Source organism: Pseudoliparis swirei, chromosome 3 (genome assembly GCF_029220125.1).
Source record: "Pseudoliparis swirei isolate HS2019 ecotype Mariana Trench chromosome 3, NWPU_hadal_v1, whole genome shotgun sequence".
NCBI classification, from domain to species: Eukaryota; Metazoa; Chordata; class Actinopteri; order Perciformes; family Liparidae; genus Pseudoliparis; species Pseudoliparis swirei.
The window spans coordinates 12,450,407-12,476,367 of NC_079390.1; the positions used below are offsets into that span (position 1 = coordinate 12,450,407).

Below are 25,961 nucleotides of genomic sequence, written 5' to 3' on the forward strand. Positions count from 1 at the left end.
AGCGACTGTGGGGCTCGAGGATGAGGAGCACACGAGGAATAAGTGCACAGATGCACACTCACAGCTCTTGGAGGACAGCAGGGGTGGAGCTCATCTTTCAAAAATTATTGGAATTTTCAATTTGGACCTCAGCAAACAATAAAATGTGAAACGGGACTCGAAAGCTCTTGTGACCGCAACGGTGGAACCATGAGTCATTGTTGTCTGCCATCTTGTTGGGGAAAGGTCGCTGGCCTTTTGTCTGTTAGACGTAAACCACAAGATCATTGGATCACGGATGTTCTGCGTAGGACGGGAAAAGCCAGGATGTCAGTAATCCCCCCGACACGCTACACTGCAGAACTCTGTGAGACACTTCTGGGGAAAGTGTTGATGGTGAAACGCGAGACCGCAGACAGGAGGCAGTAGGGGAAGTGTGGTGAACAAGGAGATCAGCCTCAAGCGTTTCAACCAGGACACCGACTTCAGACCAGCTTTACAGACAGTATGTGCCCAGGGCTGCACAATAATTTTACAATTGAAGCAGGTGAAATGTCTAAATATCATTTAAAATGTGACTTTGTTGTGCTGCAATGAGACGTCTTCACTCTCACCATAAACATTTAAATGTGTTTTTTTGGGAGTGATGATGTACAAATGATCACTTCAAATATTGCAGATACCCTCACAGTTGCAAAACCAGTCAAAAATAATTGAGTAAATATTTTGTTTTCCGACTACCCAGATCGGGCATTCCTGGAGCCGACCACTGTGCTCCCCTCCGCATCTCCAGTTCCTGGAAGAAAACCTCAAACCGGCCCCACGGCAGATCTCCCGTCCTGCCTAATGAGGTGCAGGACCACGCGGGGCAGATACTTGCTCAATCCCAGACCCCATCCAAGGCCATGTGGAAAGCATCAACGTTTCTGCCCAATCACCATGTCTAAACAAACCCGCCGAGGAGAGCATTCAAACTAAGTGGCATTCGAGTGAACGCTCCAACTTCGTATCTGTCAAATCCCATAACAGGCTTCCCTGAAGCTCAAGAACCAAACAATAGCAGCCCGGAGCAAACGTCAGCTGCAGATGGATATCCATCCCGTCTTACCGCTGTGGGACCGCTCTGGGCCCCCGACTGGCCACTTGAAAGCCAGAACGGGCTCTCCGTGGTGGGACAGTGTGCTGCTGAGGCCCATTCCCTTTAATATGGGCCAGAAGGTTGCCAACGACAACACAAGGGAAGAGGGGATGCAGAGAGGGAGAAAGTATTCGGGTCTCACTGGGTTTTTGGGGGGATTAAAGAAGACAGAGTCGCATCTGGTAGTCTTGGTTCGTTCAGGGATGTGAAATCTGAGAGAGACACCGAGTCCAACCTGTCACCCCGGATGAAGGAGTGTTTGCTTCAGATGAGGAAATCCACTCTCATAGTAGTCACACTACCCAGTAGAACAGAACTTTTGTGTGAATCAAACAAACGAGATACAACGTGTTAGTTACCGAGCTTTAGCGGCGCTGGTGGGCAGCTTCACTTCAACCACAATAGCTGTAGCCCCCCATTTCAGTCCTGATGCTAAGCTAAGCCAACCACGTGTTGGCTAGCGCTTCACACTCAACACAGACTAATTGGTCTTCTCATCGGCGTCTCGGAAATAAAGCGACCAAGAAAAAGGTAAAATTGACGGTTTGGCTGAGGCACAAAAACAACGACATGGTGAGGGAAAGAGGGGGACGTTGTGGTTTGGGTGCGAATGAAAGTACGTCGTTAAGGTTTGGAGACCTTTGCTGGCTCTACTAATAACCACTTGGTTACAGGAAGAGAACAACGATGGTTTGGAGAAAGCCATTGACCATCCATTGGACGTTTTCTTAGCCCAACCATCCCCCCCAACCCCGCCCATTCATCCGCCTTCTCCCTTTGCTCCACACTTACTACGGCCGCTAATGGGTTCGAGGACCTAAGCGTAAGCATATGTTAGTTCCGGGATTCTGGTGGAATGACTGATGTTTTTCTGCTTCTTGGGAGACAAAGTAAAAATTCTACTTTTTCTATTTACATGTCCTGATACGACTTTCTGTGAATTTCTGAACATGAAGCTTTCAATATCAGCCTAAAACGATACATAATCCCAGGTAATAGGCCAAAGAGGACGGAGCAGGAACAAAGGGCGCATCTCGAGGAACACACACACACACACACACACACACATGACCCATCCATCGACCACCGAGGGATTTCACAGACCCAAGTCGATCCATGAGTTGAGCCTCTGAGTGTGCTGGCAGGCAGAGCCGAGCATGAAATGAGCTTTGCCCCTCAGAGTCCGACTGGGACTGCGAAGAGAGGGATGAGGTGAATCCCTTTCCCCAATGTCATCTGCCGTCGATAAATCCACAGCTTCAGAGCAGCCGGGGAATGTGTGAATGTGACGTTTACTGCGTGAATTAGAAGAAGAAGAGGATTACTGCATTGCACTGAGGGGGTGAGAACAAATAGAATTACTTTTGAAATGTCCCGGGATATGAAGGAAGAAAAGCTGTTGTTTGAGAGAGACAGAGAGAGACCACGAGGGTTTAACAAATAAAAATATATATATATTTCACCCTGCTATGAAAACTGGTTGAGAGAGGATCGTGTTAAACACAGCACGGTTAACAAAGACAGAGAGCGGTTGGGGGCGTTAACGAAAAGCCTACATCGTCATTATTAATGACCGCTTGTCTCTTTGCTCGGGTCTCAAACTGCAGAGCCTCCACTTCTCTCTCTTCCGAGTTGTCAAAGCTACTAAACAATACAAGAGACACGAGGAGACGTTAGTAACCGCCCAGTAAACTGGCCCTGATCGGTGAAAACGGAGAACTCGGGCTCTTACGGCCGGGCTTCCGGAGCGTGGACATTGACAACCATCGTGCTCGAATGTGCCCCCCCCCCTTCCAATTATTTCTAAACCCCGACTCTCAAAAGGGCGGCAGTGAATGCGTGGAGGGCTTCACAGTGTCTCTCTGGAGAGCATTTAATTCCTCCGGCTGCGATGAGCCCTTTGTTCTCCCTTTAACTCTCAGCATCACATCTGGGGGCCCTCGGTCCTATTCTCGTCCTCCATCTCTTCCTCGCCTGCCCCCCGTTGAGCGGCGCTCTCAACGTGTGCCGCACGTGGACGCTCGTGGTCGGAAATCCTGCATCTGTTGTCCATCTTTTACACTCCCCTCAATCATTAGAAATGAGGGCCGGCTCGCCTTGGACATCTCTGAGGTCCGCTGGGGATCAGTGCGTTTGTATTTTCTGACATGGAGAGATAGACGGTGTGGCGAGAGAAGGAGAGACGTGGAGATGTGAAGGAGGCCTCACAGAGGTCCTTGAGCCTTTACATTGCCTCTCTTTGCTCTTCCTACTCAAGGTTCACTCTTTATACTCGGCTGAACACGTCTGTCCAGCTCCTCTGCCATCCTCCTCTGGTTACATTCACAATCTGAACGTCCCTGTCAAAGCTGAAATCCAGAGTCGTTTTTTAGCTCTCTGTGTGGCTCTATGGACGCAATGTGGGTCAGTCCAGAGTCAAATATCTCAACAACAGATGGGTTGCTGGGAAATCTTGCACAGTCAGGGTCACTTGTGTCAGCGCGAGGTCAGTCTGGCTTCCCATGAATGTCTCAGCATCCATCGGACGGATGGTCGTGAAGGTTGGTTCAGACATTCGTGGCTCCCTTTCAGGACTTTAATACCTGCCAAGTGGATTCCCATCCGCCTCGTCTGTTCTTTGTGTAAAATGCGTACTGTATGATTGCCAGTGCCAGTTGTAGATAAAAACTACATACTGTAGAAACCTTGTTTTGAATGTATTCGACTGGAATGGATCTGAGTTATGACTCAGTGATTTAAGGTAAGGATGGAGCTGACCACACAGGCGGAAAGCAGAACTGCAGGTTAAAGGTCAGCCCACTCTTACTCACAATACAAATGCATTTAGGCTACTTGCTCGACATGATTAACAACATTTCGCTGAAGTTTAAGTGCATGTTGTCATTATCAGACTGAGACAGTCCAACACACCCACACTGGGTTTAGCTGCTGTCCCCATCACGTTATTATCCAGAAGAAGATGGCGTCATAAAAATACATTACTTCATTTGTACCTTTTTCTTACTAGCAGGGAAACATCTGACAAAAAAGAAAAAAACAACAAAAGCATCGAGCTGGATGACAGATATTGATCAAATGTGTCGGTTTTGTCTTCATTTTGTACACTCGCACATCAAGAGACTCGGCAGGTGTGGGGCTTTCCCTCTTCTACCCACAAAGAGGGAAACAGTGGGTGTCTGCGTGTCTGCATGATCTAAGAGTGCGTACAGCGCTGCGTGTCGTTTATTAGGGCATGCACATCCCACGTGGCGGGGAGTGGATGTTTCAAGTGGGAACAAAGGCCGTCTAAGTGGGGGTTGGGACGGAGGAGCTGCTTTGTGGGAAGATGATGGGGAAACTAGAAATCCATCAAAAATACTGCTCCGCTGATCGTCTGATGAGGAAGTCGGCTTAATTGGGAATCATCAATAAAAAAGCACCATCTGCTCAAACACAGATAGACAAGGAGAGATGAGTCTCATTAAAGAAAAAAAACTAAAGGGAACATAAAGCAGGAAATAAGTGGGTTTATGAGGAAAAGATCAATGAGGACTTGGACAAGATTTTATAATGCACATATACACACAGCATCCACCTACAACCCCCATCCCAACATACACACACATCCAGCCAGACAAAGGAGACTAATAAATACCAGGTAATGTAGCAGACTGAAGTTATTGATGTCATTTACCATGTATTAGCCCATCACCCATTTGTGTGTGTGTGTATGCGTGCTGGTTTGTCCCGAGGGGGAACTGAACGCACACAGCAGACCCCATCTGTTAACGTTGTTGACAGCTATGTGTGTGTGTGTGTGTGTGTGGCCGCAGGGGGTGTGTCGGATGGAAACATGACAGATCACATCCCCAAATGACAGTGGAGAGCAGAAACTAAATAAATGACACCCTGTATAATACACACATGCACACGCACACTAACACTGCTTCATGTTCAAAACAAATACCACATGAAATACCAGCATCCTGCGTGCCCCAGAGGCAAGACATGTTCACAAGAAAAATACAAAGAAAAAGAAGAATCCGTCAGATCGGAGTCGTGGGAAGTTTCCATGAAAAGCAAAAGATAGAAACATTTTTGTTTATTTTAGTGTAAATTCAATGCTGCACTCCACTAGTTTTATTTAGTTGACGATTAAATCTAAAGAATTCAAAAGATGTTAATTTCCAACTCCCACTTTTTCCATCTGCTTACAAATAGGTTGCTTTTCTAATGGCACTGTTTAAACATGCCGTCAGTGACCTGACTGCACTCACCAGGCCGTTTCATTCTCGTGACTCGAGCCTGATGTTGGCACCACGTTTGATCGAGTGCTGAGAGATTAGATCAGAGTTTGAGGCCGGCACTTTCTGCACTGGCTGAGTGCCGCTGGTCCACAAGCTCCACCGCTAAATCTCTAGATGGCCGGCCTGCTATTAGCCCAAACACCGGCGCTCTCCCCAATAAACCCGTCACGCGGCATGTAAATGTCAAACTTTGCATCTAATGCCTCGTGGGGAGGAAAGCGCTCCGACTCCTTAAATGGGAGTTAGAGTGCAGCTGGATGCTCGGCGCTCGCCCTCAAACTTTACAACCCCTCTGCACCCGTACTTTTACAGGAACTCCCGGCTAATGCGTGCAGCCCCTGCCCAGCTCCTCGGCTTCTGTGAGGGAGCTAAGAGCTGCCGGGAACGGATCGACCCCCTTTCTTTACATGTTCCTAATGTCCAGCTTCTCCGGCTCGCATCATCTCCGGGAAGTCGTACAAAACTTTCAGGTTACTGCTTACCGAGGCCCTGTAATACTGCTGCGAGGGGGGAAATGAAAGAAGAAGAAAAAACAGCGTTGCGCAGATGAGGGTGCTCGAGAGATAAGAGTAGGAGTAGGAGGAAGGGAGGTAGGGAGGAGAGTGTCTCTTTGCTGGGGACATCACATTAATCAAGAGGAATAACAGGATCATCCGATGCTGATGCTGCAGCAACGAGCAACGTGGAGGACGGGACACTGCAGAGGACATGCTGTTCCTCTGCAGACAAACAGTACGAGTTACGCTGTGAGCCGGACCTTATTCAGTCATAAGAAGTGTAAAGTTGCTCTGGAGTCAGTTTGTTAGCTGTGAGCTACAACTCGAGCTGTCGGCCTGTGGCAAATAGGCACCATTAAAAGTCTGCTGTATAAGTCCCGTTGGCCGTGCGCCAATCTGTGCCTTCAGACCACCGGGTCACTGAGCCTGAAGGAAACTTAAAAAACATGCTGAATATCAGGCAGGTTCTGAGGTTACGAGGAAGCGTCTTCCTTCTGTCATAAACACAAGCAGGAGTACAAAAGTCCCTTTTTTTAAAATAGGTCTACCCGAACCAGCGACACAAAATTCAACAAACAAAAAAAAACGCGGACCTGGCAACTGGATGGGTGTGTGCATCACAGTGGCACCACCCATGCACTGGGTCGGGCGGCCTGTGATTGCGGAGTAGAGGGAGGCGTGCTCTTGGTGGAGTAGAGGGAGGGGGTGTTGTTAAGGAAAGAAAAGCTGTTGTTGATGTTACAATAAAGGGAGAATAATAACGTTGTCCCGTCTCCGTGTCATCAGTCCATAACGTTTCGAGTTACACAATATGATTCAAGATTCAAGATGTTACAGGGTGGGGAGTGTAGTTCCAATAGTGCTTCCAGCACTACTCTCTTCTGAGAGCCTTCCCTGTCCTGGAGAGCAGTTGTCCCGCTAATCCCCAGTGGTGAGTACGTCCTCTGTTGTTGTAAAGTCCACAATCAGTGTCCTGGCACCAGAGTGACAGATCAGCAACTTCCTCCAGGTAGGCCTTCTCGTCGTTGTCGGAGATCAGGCCCACCACCACTGTGTCATCCGCAAACTTGATGATGGTGATGTGTGTAGGAGAGTACAGTAGGGGCTGAGGACTGGGGGATCCTGTGTTCAGGGTGAGGGATTTGAGGTGTGTTCTGCCCACCTGACCACCTGTCCAGCTCAATCAGCTTGCCGGCCAGTCTGGGGGACCCTCTGGCTGTCCAGATGAGAGAGTGGTGTGCAGTACCTGGGAGACAGCATCATCCGTGGATCTGTTTGATGTAGTCCTTTATCAGCCTCTCAAAGCATTTCATGACCACCGAGGTGAGGGCCACCGTCGGTAGTCATTCATACATGCTGGCACAGGGACAATAGTGGATCTCTTGAAGCAGGGCGGGACCACGGACTCAGCCAGGAGAGGTTGACTTCAGTACCGCCCAGATATGCCATCTGGACCTGCAGCTTTCCTGGTGTTCAGTGTGTTCATCCCCAGCGGTAGAAACTCTCGGCTCGCTTAACGGTTGTTGTTGTGTGCCAGCGCGCTGTTGTTGCACCATTGCGCTGGGTCTGCTCTGGTAGTCTGTGATAGTCCGTAGCCCCTGCCAGGCGCCTGGTGTGAGTTATAGGCAGCAGTACGGGCGTTCACAGCTTTACCGTGGGGAGATGGTGGTGTCCGGCGTTGTTATGAGGCTCATACTACTTTCCTACTTCGCTAACTGACGATCATGTCCCAGTCGACCGACACGCAGAGCGCCTGTAGCTCAGCGCTTCGTTCCTCGTCACTACCGCTTCCTGCCGATCTTTTGCCGGTATCGAAGCAGAAAAATCCACAGCCGCCGGGGATACTTTTCTGTGATGGCATAACACATCATGTAGGTCCGATAGTGCTACGCCGGGTGTCCCGCTTGTGGTGGTATGTAGACGCTGTGAACTCCCGGGGTTCCGATCCGCTCCGTTTTTCTCGATGTTTCGTCGTCCGTGTAGTAAGCTCCACTGTTGTTGTTGTGGTTCGCCAGACAATCTCTGCCGCCACGCTAAAGTGTGCTGCGTCGATATGCTGTTAGTGCCGATTGTGTTTGTAAAAAAAGCGCACAATCTCCCGCGAGCTACCTCGACGGCGTCCTGACACACAGCCCCGCCTTTCTGTCATAAATCTAGAGCCTTGAGAAGCACGTCAGGTACAGTGGATCCCCCATGTTCTCGCTCTGTCTTCCTCAACAGGCACACGAAACCAACGGAGGTTGCGGGGTGGGTGTATCAAAACGCTCCCATCCCCTGATAAGACAAGTGATAAAAGCCTTGAGAGGTGGTCCCAAGGGGAGGCTGGGACGGGGGCGCATGAGGGCCGGATGACCAGATGAAAGCATGGTGGTATGACGCATCCCTGCTGCACAAAGCAGCGGGGGGGCGGTGAACCTAAACAGTTACATAACTGGCCCTCTGAAGACAAGTACAGCGAGCCGCAGCCGAACCCACGGAGCGTCACACAGGCGATGGAATCAGAAACAATATAAACACAGTCTCCAATGTGTAACTGAAGTCTCACTGTTCGCCCGCGCAAAGTTTGTTTCGCCACAGGAAGATCGACCGTTACAGAGCCAAAAAACATCAGTGAAGAAAACACACCCCGGAGGCAGCGGCTCTTTAAACCGGTGACTTCTGGGAGCTGATACTAATCAATTTAGCAAATTGCCTCCTCTGAGATATTTTAGAATCCATTTGCGTTGCCAGTTTGAGAGACAAACGCCAACGCTGTTGCCATTTAATGGAAGATTAGCAACGTGACCTTTGAGATCAGAGGTTTTCTGCTCGGGGGCACGTCTGGAAATAAATGATGGTATTTTGTCCCCTGAGGACAAGCAGCTCAATCAAGCTAACAAAAGTGTGCCACTGCCGGCTCTCTGGGTTTGTGCGTGAACGTGCTCACCTCAAACCGGCAGAAACGTTTACCAGAAAACACTGCATAAAAAAATGTATCCTACAGGTCTAATTGTCACTATATAAAAATGAAATCCTCTGCCCCGAAGCACAACATCCTGTGAGAGTGACAACATATCAAATTGAAGTAACAGCGGTGGAAAAAAAAGAAGGAAGAGAGAAAGAGAACTTCCAGCCCAGTATGCCCATCTACGGTCTGCCAGTGTTCACGGTCCGCCGGTCCTCCACAAGCTTGTTAAATAAATCAGAGGGTCTCCAGAGAGGAGAGCAAAAACATTGAAGGCTCCTTCTAAATTGGGCTTCGCCAGGAAAGCAAACAGCTCGGGTCCAAGTGAAAGTCTCTCTCGGTATGCACTCTGGACTGAGGAGCAGACCCACATCCCTCCGGCTTATTATTTTTCTGAAATGTACAGTACTTGGGTTCCCCGGCTGCCATGAGGCCTCTGCTGCAATGTGATGAAGCAACACTCGGAACAGAAACGTGTCCGATAAAACACTCCTGGCTCAGACGTCGTCACGGTGACATTAAACCCTCAGAATTCAAACTAGACATGTTTTTTTGGTGCGTTGGTCCGGCAATTATTACCGATTCATCCATTATCGTTTCATTATTTTCCCGATGTATTGATGAATGTTGTGTTTATGAAATGGCTGTTATAAATCAACATATCCTAAAGTGATATCTACAAATGTTCGACCAACAGTCCAAAACCCAAATATATCTTCACATCATATAGTGTATGGCGAAGAAAAGCATCACATATTCACATTTAACGTAAATGGTCTTTTTTAAATTTAATAATGACAGTTATTCAATAAAAAAATTGTTGTTAAAAAAAAACAGCTACACAACCCCCTCCCCCCCCCCCCCTCTCTCTCTCTCTCTCTTTAGTCTACACTCACAACAAGATTCCCACCGTTTCAGACTATTGGATAGAACATGCCTTTCTCTTTCTCTCTCTCCAATCTCTTATTTTCCCTCCACACAGCCAGCCACAGAGCATGGGGTGTATATATTAATACCTTCGCATTGAAAATGCGGAAGGTTATGGTTTGATCGCCGTGTATTTGTATGCGTGCGTGCGTGTGTGTTATTCGCATAAGTCAAAAAGTATTAAACCGAATAGCATGAAATTTGGTGGGATGATTGGTTATTATCCGGGGACCATTTGATTAGATTTTGGGATCGATCGGGTCAAAGGTCAAGATCATGAAAAGGTCAAAATCTTCTTTGAATCGCATGAAATTTGGTGGGATGATTGGTTATTATCCAGGGACCATTTGATTAGATTTTGGGATCGATCGGGTCAAAGGTCAAGGTCAAGATCATGAAAAGGTCAAATCGTCTTTGAATCGCATGAAATTTGGTGGGATGATTGGTTATTATCCAGGGACCATTTGATTAAATTTTGGGATCGATCGGGTCAAGGTCATGAAAAGGTCAAAATCGTATTTTTACCATAGCGCGGTCAATTTTTATCCAATTGGCATGAAACTAATGTCAAAATGTTCATAATTCAATCTTGTGATATGCGAAGGTATGCGCTCTACCGAGTGCCCGTTCTAGTTTGTTTTTGTTGTTGGCTGAAGTCGATGTTCCCAGCAGCAGCGTGTGTCTCTCTGTCGTACCAGAACGTGTTTTACTGTCAAATAACACACAGCGCCGAATCATGGATGAACCGCTGGATAGACCACTTCAACAGATTAACTCGCATCATTAGTCATCCGAATGATTCTTCTCGGAAAAAAGAAAATAGAGGTAGAACCTGTTGAACAACAGATGTAAACTAACGAAACATTTACTAGTGACGGAAGTCCTTTTCCTGCTAATTACTTTACACACACAGAATAAAATGTCCACTCATACTTTTTTTTAATCCTCTCATAGGTCAGCCAATCATCACTCAGTTCACCAGGAGGAGACTCCTGACCCCATTAACCCAAACCACACATGCAGGGCCGGGTTTAACTATCTTCTACGACACGACACTCGGAAGCAATCCATTGATTCACATCGTCAGGAAATCAAAGACGACACAAATCATCAAACTGCATGAGAAAAACACCGCTACCCCCATAGGGCTGACATATGATTTAGAAGATATTTTCGAGATGCGTCCCTTCCCTTAAAAATGCTCTGCGACGTGAATGATTCATGTCTGCCCCACTTTCCTCTCCATGTTAGACGGGAGATTTGTATTCCCCCTGCTACCCGTCACTGATCTTGCTTTTATCTGCGACAACAAATGTTATTCTGCGTGCAGCAGCCGTAGCAAACAAGTCTTGAAAAGTTTCAACAGATTCAGAACTTGTGTCACGTTTTGGAGGGTTTTGAAATAACCTGCTTCAAGCTCACCGCTGGCACCACTTGAGAAAAACCTGAGGACACTAACTGGCGATGAGAGCTGCTGAGACCCCGCACAGTTGACCTGGATTCACACAGCGAGAAACTGCAACGGCAGCAGCTGGACTTGAACCGCAGGGGAAACGACAGGAGTCAAGCTCCACTTGACCAAACTGATTTTCCAAAGAAGTTCTGGATAAATGGAAAAATGACTCCTCTTGCTTACAAACAACGCCGCCCTGGAGTGGAGAGCGGCGTTTCGCCTGACTACCAAGGAACCACAGATTCCACTTTGCAGGCAGGATCCATTTAACAAGACTGGGAGAGGTTGTTATAGCAACGTTCCCCCTCACTTAAACTGGCGTTCAGACAAATAATCCACCCAGCGTCTTCAGAGGCCAAGACAAAACCACTCCACCTCAAGGCTAGGCGGCATGCTGGGGAACGCCCCCCCAAGGAGACAGAGACGTCCCCCTTTGCCTATTGGTCGGTTCTGTGACGTCGGCAGCCGCCCTCTTACCTGGACTTGCCCTTTGCCCATGATCTTGTCAACGATCTCGTTGTCGTCCTTGTTGAGCATGGTCTTGTCGTAGCAGTTCTCGTAGCACAGGATCCGCAGGTACTGGGAGCCCTCCAGCTCGATCTCGAACTCCTGTTCAACCACACAGAGAAGAGGAGAATCACATTTTGAAATAGCGAAGCAGCCACAAAATGCAGCAATTCACAGTAAGAAAAGAGGGCCGACTGACTTCGTTCCAATGTGGCTCCGTGGTGTCTCTGAAGACCCGGGTCTTGGCCTTGCTGACAAAGTACCCATACGCGTCCACTTCAAGGGTACAGTACAAATCTAGGAGGGAACACAGATCCATCAGGGACACTGAAAAACCACAGGGTGAACATTGAGGTGTCTTGACACGTGTGTAACTGTAAAAGACATCAGGATACCCGTGTCAAAGGACACGGCTCTGTTAATCCTGTTGTCCTCTTGCAGTAGAAGTGCTGCTGTTAAATAGTTCTTACCCCATTAGTGGGAAATGGCATCACTGTCTGGATGTATTGCCTTGTCGTTAGCATAATTAAAGGCCCAAAATATATCTTGTTAAGTAGTTTCTCTGCATTTGAGGCAAAGTGTGTCGGAAAATAAAATACATTGTATAATCTACCAATTATTTTTGTGAGTAGTTTATTGTCTGTTCTACAGAAATGTCAGCAAATACCCCTAAAATACCCAGAGACCATGTCGAGGTCTTGATTGATTACTTTTCCTCACTAGCAGGTTGATCCGTTTCAGCTCTGTATTCGTGCGTCTTCGAGAGCGGCACAGCCAATCAGATGGCTTCTGCGCTGCATTGATATTTCCGTCGCTCTGTAGCGCACGCATCCGCATCCAAAGTTCAGCGGCAGTCAAAATCATCTCGAAAAAATATACGAACACAAACGGCTACAGCTCCTCGGTCAAAGGTGTCATCCTCGAGTAGACACGCTCCAAAGTGAGACTTCAGAAGACGGATTTCACCGTGAAAGTAGGGGAGCGTCTAATTCTGGTGTCGGATTCGTAATGTATGTGCATTTAAAAAGGTTCCACCAATCGATATGTTGACAGACATCAATCTCCTGCCTGTGTACACACTCTTCAGCAACATCCTCATATGCCCCCGCCCCCCCCCCCCTCCTCCTCCTCCCCGGGATCGGCTCGCACTCAATTCTTACACGGAGCAATTAAGTCTGTTAATGTTTTTCTTTAAATGCTGCTGTGGCGGTTCCTGCAGACCTCGCTGCCGGCTGTCTGTTAAGTGTCAATAGCCTGACCCGGTCCCTCGGGTCCGCCCCCATCTGACAGCATGATGGATGGATAAACCTCTGACCTTTCACCACGAGGCTCAGAGGGGTCCACAGGGAGGGAGAGAGGGGGGGGGGTATCTCATATGCATATAAATCAGTGATACGTTTACATCTTAAACAGTCAGCCTGACTTTTTCTGCTGCTTTGGTTAACGTTATCATGTCGTACACTTCCGCAAATCAAAACGATAAAGAAGCACAAAGACACGTTTTTCTTTATGTTGACAAAACCAGCTGTTGGTTTTGTTTGAGGGTCATTTCTGTGAGGCACGGCCGTGACCTTTCGTCTAGCCTGCAGAGAAGAGGAGTAAGTACATTTCCTCTACATCTGAAACGGGTTTATGTGGCTTAAAAGGCCCTGGAGAGCATATTTAGAGAGGTATTTCTGGGTCCTCGCAGCAGATCCAGGACGGACTCCATGAAGGCCTGGAACTCAGCTTGTTTTTTTATTTTCTTGGCAGGTCAACACCAGGCCCAGAGTATGATGGGGGGATAAATCGGTCAGCGTGGGGTCTCCGACCCCCAAATGCTCGAGGTTAATGAATACCATCCTCGTCCATCTCAATAACTGCGGCCCTTGTGGTGCGCATGTGTTTTGTAGCAGGAGGACAATCTTCGCCCGAGGCTGTGTTGAACGCCGGGGTTCAGACGGCGAGGTCACAGAACCAGGAGAGAAGCAATAATCAGTTAAACTGATCAGTGTCACCACAGCGTATGAGTCCCAGCCACCGGAGCAGCTGTGTGCCGGCCAAGCTTTGCTCGAAGGCTTCGGGAGGAGGAGGAGGATGAGGAGGACGGGCATCATCAAATTGATTTGTCATAGAATCCAGAAGGAGAAAACTAATAAAAGCGGAGGACCAATGAAGGGGAAAGAGTGCAGCCGCGGCTGGATTTGAGAACATGGAACTCTTCCAGCAGGGTCTCGCCCTTCTCTTTTTAACGGGAACAGTGGCAAGTGACGAAACATCGGTTCTGATTAGTCTGCATGATTATTCCATTATTATGACATATCAAATGTGAATTACTTTTAGAGTCTCAAGTCGGGGGCTGTTGGGCGAGCTCAAGAAACTATCTGCCAATTACTGGAGCTGTGATCACTTGAAAGGTCTTCGTGAAGTTATTTGGAGTGGATCTGATCTCTCTGATGGAGCACAGGTTGCAGCAGCTGCTGAATGCATATGAAGGAAGATGGATGTCACTTGTTGAGACTCGCGCATACTTCAAAATGAACATGTTTTCCACTGTTGCTGCTTTCTTCTTTTTATTCCGCAACAGAGTTTTTGGGAGATGCTCAATTCCCAGCGCTTTCCTTCTGTGACCCAGTTTGACTACTTTGACCTGGGCTGAATGTCAAGCCCTTTCCCACTGGTGGTGTGTGTGTGTGTGTGTGTGTGTGTGTGACGTGTGTGTATATCCAATAAGATATTCTGATACATGCCTATGTGACTTTTCAATCTAAACAGGAACACAATGAGCCTATTGTTGATGATTACATAATCTGAACCACTCACTGACCGCCTTTTCAACTCATTACACATTTGAAATCTGACATGATAAAACCAAAATGCATCAACAGAAAACACACGCACACAAACACACACACTCTGGCTGAATTACACAACAACATGACTGCACAACATCGACATGAAAAGGCACATTTGATCCCATCATTACGCCACATCTGGAGAAAACGGTGCCATTTTAGTCATTTGTGGTATTAGGAGGATTTACAGAGGCAGCACTCTCTATTTCAAAGACAATGTCTCCTATCAGCTCTCGGAGGACAGAGTTGTTTACAACACATATGTGAGAGAAATGCAGTGGTAAGTAGAGCCAGTGCTGGGCAGCTTTCATAAGCGGGACTCTGCGGGGATATCAAGAAATATTACAAACCTCCCCCATCTCCGTAAAAACAACGCGCTGCTGACACGACGGTCTCATAACCGTAAACAGACGATGCAATTAGAAGTCAGGTTTTTCAACGAGACACCACTCTGAGGACGAGATAGTTGTCAAAATATAGCGTTTGATCTTGAAAAGTGAACCAACTTAAAAATAACTCCTCAGTATTTTAAACCAGACGACGGCGCGAGGCTGACGTGACCAACGAAGTGATGGAGCAGAACCTTTAGACTGCAGTAAGTGGGTCAAAGTAAAACGTTTGCGTTTATAAAATGTATTAATTGCATGATAATAGCCTCAATAAACTCTTTTACACTTTGCAATAAATGTCGAACTGACGATGAACAGCTGTGGTGGCGAATAACAGGCCGGGTAAACTTGCTTGTTTCAGCATCATGGGGCGCAGCCAGTGTGCTCCCACCATTATAAACACGGATGCTCCCACACAGCAAATTCCTAACCTCAAAACACAGGTGCACTGTGGGTGCAGCGGCATGTGACTGTTTTACAGAGCCCCCCTCGTGTGCACAGATGCTGTGTCAGCATCGTCATGTGCACTCGCTCTCCACCACAACCCAGATAATTACGTTTCGTAACTTTATTTTGGCAAATTATTAATCCTTTGCCCAATTAAGAGAGTGTGCCACATAGATCTATTTGAAAGATAAGCTCTGGCCATCATAATCATCTACGCCACACTACCTCTGATGCCCCACACTGCCTCGGTACGCTTCACTGCACACCCCGACATCAAACTGCATCTGTGGAACTGCCAAACTTCCACGTACACACAAACGCACCGCCTTCATTTCAAACCCCCTCAGCTTCACCGAGGATCAAACGGGCTTTCGGACGAGAGAGCTTTCCAATCCATTACCCGGGAAATTCTAGCCGGCCAGCTTTCATATTCTAAAGGCTGTCATGGCAACAGAGGAAATCACATTTCTTCATCTCTGTCTCCTTTCCAGATATTTGATATTTGAACTGGTGCAACGCAGCAGCAGCAGCAGCAGCTGTCCGCTACGGACTCACAGATGTATCGGCACACATTGTTAGACAAAGGACCATTTGTGTGTGTGAGGTATGCGATATCAGAGACAACTCGCATTATTTTTGCCAGCAGTTCAGTTTCAACATGATCTCCCTCTTCCTTTTCATCTCCGAGTGTTTTTATGGTGTCGGCTCAAATGAAAATGACTGCTGGAATTCCACCGTGGTCCTCTCTCTCCCCCCCCCTTCACCTCCCGTCCGGCCATCTCTGCGTTGGGCGGCGTGATGGAAACTGCATGTGCCGACTGCAATGACCGACTGGATCACCCATTATTCGCTGGCCGATGCCGATATGCACCGGGATGAGGGGATGAAAAAAAAAAGGAAAGGTAGAAGAAAAAGGCCGTCTCTAGCTGACTTACTGGCGGACTCCTTGAATCCCTTGGCAGAGTGGACGATCACATGCAGAAAGCCGTACAGGCCAGGGGTCTCCTCATCTGGAAAACAAGCACACACAGATATGCATCTATAAAGTCATTCAGAATCAGAGATTGTGCAGAAAAAAAGGAAAGCAATTTCCTACTGACCACTACTGTATCATCTCAATCCCAATACTGCAGCAGATCTCAAACACCCATGTAACACCCTTCAGTTGGGCAACAGATGCTGCCCTGTATCCTCTTCTGTTGCCTTGACAGTGTGACATCAGCTGCTGCCGGCTTTAACATAACTTCATAACAAAGCATTCCACCTTTATTTCTGTGCGTTTCTTTTTCCTTCTCTCTCACATTTCTGAAGATGAAACCTGTCCACATGCAGCCTTATAAGGCCATGTTGGATGCTCCTCTCTGCTAATGAAATGCGTGAGATTGGTCGGGCTGAAACTAGGGATTTAAAGATACCAACTTGACTTCCACTTTTCCTCGCAATGTCAAAAAATATTCCCAAGTTTTAAAAAGGGATAATCAACACATAACTGCTCAGTGGGAGGCGTGTTCTCATTCATTTCAGGTTGGGTGGTCCAAACGGCGCGTTAAGGTGTCATCATCATATCCAATGACGGTTCTCACCCCTTCCGACACCAAGGCACCAACTTCTGTTATCATACGACAGTCTTATCCTCAGAACGGTATCACATCAACAAGCACAGTCCGCTGCCATGACAACGGCGCTGGCTGCCGAGTGGAGCTTCGTGGGTGGATGTTTGTTGGGGGGCCTCTTGCTTTGGTTGAGGCCAGAGACGCCTGGTAAATAAACCAAGACAGAGGGGCGGCAGGACTGTTTGGAGCTACACTGTAGGCGGCTGAGAGGACGGCAGTCAAACTGTGTGTGTGTGTGTGTGTGTGTGTGTGTGTGTGTGTTGTATACAACAGGGGAGTTTCGTGGGGAGAAGGTTCAAAGGTTCAGCTTGGAAGTGGCCTCTGTGCTGCTCTTGGAGACAAACTCAGATCCATTTCTCTCAAATAGAATCAAACTTGAGCAACAGACTGAAGTAATGTGTGATAATGGTTCACAATATGTGTAAAAGAGTCAAATAAAAGAGCGTTTAATGGTCTCTGCAACATCATCCATCGTCATACATTCCTCTATTTAACTCCCACTGTGTTCCCTTAAAAAAAAAACTTTAAAGCATTATTCTGAACCGAAACCTTTGCAGTCCCGAGAACAGCTGATTTTACAGCATGCTGACACGTCATATCTGACCCGTTTTCAGTTTATGTCATTACCATGAATGTATATCTTTTACATTTGCAGTTTATTTTGAATAATAAAAGAAGGAAGCAGGTTATTAACATGAGCATGAAGTGATAGTACTATGCTGGCAAATGACTAGTTTCCATCAAAATGTCTCCAGAATGAAAAATGAAAAGCCAGACCTCCTCGCACAGAGACACCATTGTACAAGAAGCAAACACGGGTTTCTTTTTCTGTCCGAAGCCAGAAAGATTTAGACAGTGTGCCCTTCAGCGCATTGAAGCCCCTCTGTGAGCTCTGTGGCTGGACGTGTGTATTGTGCGTGCACGTGGAAGCAGAGACCCTCGTGCCATTTTGGGAGATCAGAGTCGGGCGGCCAGATGGCTTTAATGTCACCACCAGCCTCTGAAAGTGGTGCAATGTGGAGATCTGGAGCAAAAACAAACACATAGGAGCTGAGGGCGCAGGCCACCACCGGCACACTGCGTGGCATTGACTGCTGAGAGCTAGATGAGAAACATATTGTAACCTAGATTCTCTCCTGCAAGCCCCCCCCCCTCTGATTATGTGGCTGCGTGTTGTGCTGAGAGTGTAATAGGCTCTTTTGTGTGAGTTTAAACTCAAAGTCAGAGCGATAGGTGACTGTGTGTGCGTGTTTGCTATTGCGGCTAAAAAGAAGACAGCAACCGAGACATGCAGAGCATCCAAGCGTAAGAGGACAAGGATACAGAGGATATTGTCGTGGAGAGTGGTTCTTACCGTCTTTGTTACTTGTGACTGGAATGTTGTGGACAGTTCGGAGTTTGAAACAGGAACTGGTCAGGACCTGGAGCTCCACAGAACTTAACACGCACGCCTGCAGATCTGACAAACACACAGCGAACACACCGCGACGGTCACACTTTACATTGTCTGGAGGGCCAGTGAGTTAAAGAAGGGGTTTTAAAACCGCTTCGAGGTGAAGCACACCGTGTTTTCTCACGACATAAATGGCCTTCAGGACAATTCAAGGCCAGCGTTACCTTTCTTCTGGAGTTTCTGGATGCTTTCTCTCCACTCTGACCTCTCGTAATCGGAGGAGATGAGGAAGTGGTAGCTCTGGATACAGACAGAAAGAAATCCATGTGAAGCACATCAAGAACCTGCACTGAAATCATTCTCGAGAGAAACTGTTGCAGGTTTTTAATTCACATTTCAAAATCACTAAAAGCCACAATGTGACATTATTTCACACTGTCACAAGATTTGTTTTATTTTGGGAACCTCCAATCCAACAAAGTGCTGTTTTGCATGGGACGTGTCTCCCTCTAGCGGTGGGACTGGAGTGTTGCAGCTACGTGGCTGCAGGGAGCGACAGGCTTGGATGAACGCCTACCTTTCCATGTTTGTTGTGGATGCGGAAGGGGATGGTGGGAGAGTGAAGCAGCAGCCACGACTCCTGTTCGTTCATCTTCTTTCTCAGACGCTCCACACGACTCTGACCCTTCTGTGCTTTCTAAAAACACACACACACAAACAAGCAGACACAGAGAATCTCTTTTAGTTCTGAAACTGAGGCTTAACCCTTGTGTTGCCTTAGGGTCATTTTGACCCGAATCAATATTACACCCTCCCCCCGCCTTTGGGTCATTTTGACCCGATTCAATGTTTCACCCTCCTGTTACCTTTATATTTACTAACATATTTTACCTTTTGGGTTCAATTTGACGACAGCAATTAAAACCTCCAGAAAATTATTAGAATTAATATTGTTTTCCAAGTTTAAGTGTGAGGCACTTTATGTTTGTTTGTTGACTACCGAAAGAACACCGACATTAAACATTGAATGGGGTCAAATTAATCCTAAAGCGGGGGGAGGGTGTAATATTGATTCGGGTCAAAATGACCCTAAGGCAACACAAGGGTTAAGAGGGAGAAACAGTCGTGTCACGTCAACTACTCATCAGTTGCTATGCAGCCTCTAAAACAGAGAGAGAGAGTTTTAGAGTCGTGAGGCAAAGTTATGATCAGTGAATGAGTCCAACTCTGTCATAACTCAAATCTTAACACCAAACATACACATATTTGTAGATTCAGTGTAACTTACACTTTCCGTAAATACCACTATCTCCCAATGTCTGTCACAAATAAACTCTGAGACTTTACATCTTATGTTTCGCTCACTCTGTGATATCTGTCTTGACATTCAGGAGCACACGGCAAACAGGAAGTGCTATTTGATAATTTGGCAACATTTTAATAGTCAATTGGCCAAAATTCTAACAAACATGGGCTTAAAAAACGGGCTTAGGTTGTAGCACCACGGCTATCTAACTGATGGCAACAATATACTTACCCCCAAATTATGTTTTTTTTGACTGTCGGTAAAAAATAAAATTGAAAAGACAATCTGTAGATTGAGAATAATTGGTTTTAATTTCGCCATAAATATACAGAACTAAACAGTAGTTAAAATTTCTGGGAAAAAAGAAGAGGTAATTTTCATATTAAGTTGATATTTGACTTTACGAGATAGTATCACTTTGACATCATCTCCAAAATGTTCAACAACATCGGTATAAATGTTTCTCCCTGATCTTAAATCATAATAGGAGACTGAAATGTGAATTGAATATTGTTGCATCCACGACAGTGGATCGTTGGATGATGATAATGATGATAACCTATTCAATTTAGAACCAAACGACTTATGACTCATGTGTCATCGCTCTTATCAGCGTGGTATCGGTTTAACGACATACTTTCTATTTTTCCGAGAAAAACGCCGCCGCTGAAAATGAACGCCGTGCTGCGAGAGTCCTTTTGTATAATTAATAAGGATCTCGGCTTCGAGTCAGTATCGAAGGAAAACAAATACCCACATGCTCCAGGAAGCTGTGAGTCAGAGCCTGGATACAATCAGCTGGACCTAATAACAGGAACTCTGCTCCTGAAGCCTTCGGTGGGACTTGGAACTCTTGCATTTTATTTGTATTTATTTGTTCAAACCTCTGCCACTGACTGAAGGTTTCAGCCATAGAAATAGAACTGACACACTTTCAAATCAACATAGCAGGATGCTCTGAGAGGTGGCCATTTATATATGTGCTGTTACCTTTGCAAAGGGACCCGTTGAGGTGGGCAAACAGGTCCAGGTCCGTTCTAGTCTCATTCTACTTCCCCCAATGCTAAGATCTATTTAATACATGGTTTCTGGACGTCACTTCTTTTTTTGCATGCACTCAAAAGAGTTTCCCAACTCGGCAGGCACGTGCACAGGTAGAGCCCTAGTGGTGCTCAAGCACCAGCCCTTTTGCCCTGGATGAGTAAAGTGCCCTTTTTGCTGGAGCCCACTTTTTTTATTCATCAGTATTTAAGAATAAAAGTTACTCTTTCTGTCATCAAGTCCCCCCAAATGTGTTTTAATATCCGACGGGGCATTTATCTGAGAATTTCGCCCCGACCTGCTCCCCGCTCACGTGCCCCCCCCCCCTCCTCCTCCTCCACTTCCTCCTCCGCGCAGTGCTCCTCGCGCCACCAAACGGCTGCACCTCCTTCTCCTCTGACCCGCAGCACCAGACCAACAGGTCATGACGTGTTTGTCCCCTGACGTTGTTTTGTGATAAATCAACCACAACATTAGCGCTGCTGAAAACATGACGTCACAACTGGTCCGACGGTTCCTAAACAAATAAACAAACAAAAACTCACGAAATCCTGATTTCAAAGCCTCGTCCAGCTGTTTACTGACGTTAGTTATGTTTAGAGAATAGAGAGAAGGAGAGAGAGAGAAGAGAGAAGAAAGAGAGAGAGAGAGAGAGAGGAGAGAGAGAGAGTGCATTCTTATTCTGTTCTATTTAACAGGGGCTAGTCTAGTATTTGCGTGGTCAGACTGAAAAAAAAAATCATAATGCCTCTGGTAGGCTATTGTTCAGAGGGATGTCTGTTGATGTCTATCAATATCGCTCATTTTGAAAATAACGTCAGAGGGCAATACTGATCCGTATCAGACCAGGAGGGCAATACGTGGCTGGCATGACGACCCATTAGCCAATCAGAACGCTTGTACTGTTTTTTCTATATAATAATTCATCTTTATTCATAAAGAAAATGTAAGCTAGCGGTCTGATGCTGCCAGAGGAGACGCAGGTCGAGGATGTATTGCTTCATCAGTGTATTGCTGCTAATGCTTCAACTCTGTCAGAATACTTTTTGTGGCATTGGGTGCCCTTTTTTTTGGTTTGAGCACCTGCCCCCCAAAATGTCTGTGCACGTGCCTGCCACTCGGCACCGTGGGCCTCACGTGACCTCAAAGACAAACAGCCACGGAGTTAAAAGGAAGGCACAGCGTTTCCAGTCAGGAATCACTGAGTCTTCCATGAGAGCCTGCGTAAGCAAGGATAAATAAATAGATGGCTATCAAAGTTTCATAGAACTCATAAAACGAAACTTCCCTCTTGAGTCACGTGTATGTTTGTGTGTTTCTTAGAACAATAGGAACCCAGATAATAACTCATTTAAAGGTATTCTGGAAATTCCTGTCAAGAGATGATGGAAAGAAATAATTATAATTGAGATGGCGGTAAAAACCCAACGGGATTACCTTCTCTTTCTGTATCTCACTCTTTAAGACTGAGATCTTGATCTTCATCTCCTCGATCTCGTGCTCGGGGAGGACCTGGATACTGGGGCAAGGCTCGGAGTCGTCCAGGGTCTGGAAAGTCAAGTCCGCCAGAGGGAGGTACCACTTGCACTCATACTGCTGATGGCGACTGCAGATGGACAGGGAGGGCAAGATGGACGGGGGGTTGGGGGAATATGGGAAGTACGAAAGGCAATAAGTCAAAGAATCATGCAACAAATCAGTGGAAAAAAACTGTAGAGCTTTACAGAGCAAAAAGGGAGAGACAAAACAACAACATCTGCAAATTAATAGAACATTCTCCAAGTCCGTCCAGATGGCCGCTAACCAGACATCACAAGCTCTGGCTAATTGTGACAAAGCATTACGAGTCAGAGTCGAGATGATTTAATTTGGCACTGTGCTGTGGTGTCAAGCCATTACTGTGAGGAGTACACACAATCATCATCATGACGATACAGGTTTCCAAGAGGAAACGCTGAAGATAGATAGAAGAGAAAAACATCCGATAGTAAAAAAACATCAAAATAATTTAAAAAAATGATGTACATCCTGTGGGTGGAGCTTCCACTTCCACCAGAGAGGAGAGATCAATCTGCATCGTCTCTAATGAGACCGCCAGTCTCATTCCTCGGTGCTGCACAGCAGACTCATTACCGCGGCGACGCCTCCATCGGAAGGCAAGAGAAATCTCATATGCAACGAATAAAATCTTTTAAAAACGTTTATCTATAATCGATTATCTTAAATTTCCGATGGACATGTGAACACGAACGCAGGTGATTTTCTTTCTATCATATTACACCTTTCAAAAGACCCGTGTGTGTGTGTGTGTGTGTATCTCGTCTTTGAAATCTCTTCCTTTTACAAACTGTCCATGCATGTTCTATCCTCGCGCACTTAAACAGAGCCTTGAAGATACTGCACACAGATACATAAACAAAAGGGTGGCGCTCAGTTCAATGCATAACTAAATAGAGTATAAAGACATCCATATAATCCAATCTACGAGCCCTTAAATAACAACAGCAAGTTGCTATTTATAGATGAAGAAAATGATTAAATGTGTATTCTGGAACAGAATCAATGGAAATATTTAAGGATCCTCAGGGTCTTCACCCAAGGTGACAGAGTTTCTGGATCAATCTGCTGCTATAACTGTGTGTGTATGTGTGTGTGTGTGTGTGTGTGTGTGTATGTATCTATAACCGGCACACAGAGATGCTCCAGACCATAACAATTCACAAGTCTGGAAGTCGTGGCTAACACTATGTGTTTCCACCAAGTGAGGGGCGGCTGTGGATGACGCGGGCGGCCAATCGGTGAATGTCAACCAAAATAAGATCCAATCAGGCTGAAAGCTGCTGCCGCCACGGTGACGGGTCAGATGTCGAGCAATCCCCGTAAATGTGGGCGCTTAATACGTGTAAATGTGTCAAGCCGTCCCCTCTCTTGACTTCGCCTTCGTCTCCTCCGCTCTCCAACAAATGCCTGAGGCACAATCCCTGCTCGCCTCTCTCTTTGTTAGCGTGGCCTCGAAAGGCCCGCCTCTTCCTCCAGGAACAGGAAGAGACGGGATCTTCTGTAAAGTGCCGGTGTCATCCTTTCGCTTTTACTGTTGGGGGTCGGGGGAGGGGGGACTTGATCCTGGTGTGGAAGGCAGAATGAACGGCACAGAGAGGGTATTCCTCAGAGGGTGTGGGGGGTATTCAAATGGCTCTGAGCTAAGTGAAAACATGATATGCTATGATCCTCTGCATCGGAGAGGAAAAGGTAAAGTGGACTCACCCCACAGCCGTCTTCTTCATCTTGGCACAGAGCAGCAGGTCGGTGAAGAGGAAGACGTGCCGAAGCTTCCTGGAGTTTTCAGACACCTCCACCAGGAAGCCATCCTTCACCAGCTGACGGGCCTAGAAGAACAGCGCATGTCACTTCTCGTTGTCCAGCCGACGCGTACACAAAGCTGATGAACTTCAACGCGGCGCCGGTCAAACAACGTTGAGATCAACACATTTTGAGATTGTAACTGATTTTAACTGCTGCCGTGTGGGACGGATAGACGGGACCCCCCTGTTGCCACCAGGTGTATTGCACAGCGACTACACTGACTCCCAATCAGCTCCACGGACACTTTGCAAATGTATGCAAGTGTTTATTTAAGGCAGTTGCATATTGCTCTCACTTGTTGGTTGTTTGTTAGACCATCAGTAAAGATTACTACAACATCTGTGCGCTGTGTGAAGTCTGATGAACCACCTCCAAGGTTAGAATGAACACAATGATCTGGTTGTGTGGGGTCAGGATGAAGTGAGTTTCCCAGAATCTGTCGCCCGTTCTAATATCCAAAACTCTGGCCGCAATGCAACTGCCAACAGTTTGTCAAGTGAAGTCGGGTTTAAAAAGGGAGGAAAACTCCGCAGCCCGTGATTAAGTTTGGTTTATCTTGGCCATTGTGAGTCCAACAGTGTTACAGTGAGTCTAACGCTAAATCGGCTCATCGGTAAATCACACACACACAATGTGAATTTTGGTGTTTGTTTTCAAGAAATCTCCCCGGCTCCCCGGCTCACCTAATATTTAGGGCTGTGAAACGATTAAAAATTTTAATCGGGTTAATCACAGGTTTCTGTGGATTAATCATGATTAATCACATATTACCGATATTCTCGGTATATTTTGTGAGAACAGAGATTTATGACAAAAGACGGATATATACATTTATACATTATTCTATACAATGGTGCTGCAACTCAGCAGTTATTTAGCAGTTTTCTTCCATATGGAACATTAATACATCTTCATCCTAAACAGAATGTTTAACCCTCCTGTTACCTTTCGGGTCAATTTGACCCCATTCAATGTTTAATTTTGGTGTTCTTTGGGGTCAATTTGACCCCAGGCTGTTTTTCACTGTGTCAAACATATAAGAAATATCAACTTTTTTATTTATTTAAAGGGCTATTTAGGTAGTCAACAAACAAACATAAAGTACCTCACACTTAAACTTGGGAAGCAATATTAATTCTAATAATTTTCTGGAGGTTTTAATTGCTGGGGTCAAATTGACCCAGAGGGTAAAATATGTTAGTAAATGTAAAGGTAACAGGAGGTTAAACAGAACATTTTTCAGTCTTAGAAATGACTTTATTTTTCAAAGAAAAGCACTTTTTTTCAATAAAGATAACATTAAATTAATCAGAAATACCCTCTATACATCGTTAATGTGGTAAATGACTATTCTAGGTGGAAACGTCTGGTTTCTAATGAAATATCTCCATAGGTGTATAGAGGCCCATTTCCATCAACTATCACTCCAGTGTTCTAATGGTACATTGTGTTTGCTAATCGCCTTAGAAGACTAATATCTGATTAGAAAACCCTTGTGCAATTATGTTAGCACAGCTGAAAACAGTTATGATGGTGATATAAGCTATACAACTGGCCTTCCTTTGAGCTTGAGGAACAAAATTAATACTTCAAATATTAATCATTATTTCTAACCTTGTCAATGTCTTGACTATATTTTATATTCATTTGATAAATAAAAGTGTGATTTTTCATGGAAGACACAAAATTGTCTGGGTGATCCCAAACTTTTGAACGGTAGTGTATATCGTTAGAAATCTACGCTGTTCACAAAAATCCATCTGAGCATTAGCAGGAGTCCTGATTGGATGTTGCCTTCTTAATTAAACCAGAATTTTGCTGCGAATGCACAGATTTCCGATTGT

General features: G+C 46.1%; 1 protein-coding gene across 4 annotated transcripts in view; it reads right to left on the reverse strand.

The window, feature by feature from the left end:
* abr (ABR activator of RhoGEF and GTPase) overlaps positions 1-25,961 on the reverse strand; it is a 102,206-nt gene that overhangs the window by 23,922 nt on the left and 52,323 nt on the right. For all 4 annotated transcript variants that reach the window (XR_008831242.1, XM_056411416.1, XM_056411417.1 and 1 more), the window contains 8 exons: positions 24,019-24,140; positions 22,192-22,360; positions 18,985-19,104; positions 18,632-18,707; positions 18,369-18,473; positions 16,337-16,411; positions 11,931-12,028; positions 11,702-11,833 (listed from right to left, as the gene is read on the reverse strand). Coding sequence is in view for 3 of the 4 variants with exons in the window: in XM_056411416.1 (XP_056267391.1) it covers positions 11,702-11,833; positions 11,931-12,028; positions 16,337-16,411; positions 18,369-18,473; positions 18,632-18,707; positions 18,985-19,104; positions 22,192-22,360; positions 24,019-24,140 (897 nt within the window). In the remaining variant the exon portion in view is untranslated. The remainder of the gene's footprint in view (positions 1-11,701; positions 11,834-11,930; positions 12,029-16,336; positions 16,412-18,368; positions 18,474-18,631; positions 18,708-18,984; positions 19,105-22,191; positions 22,361-24,018; positions 24,141-25,961) is intronic.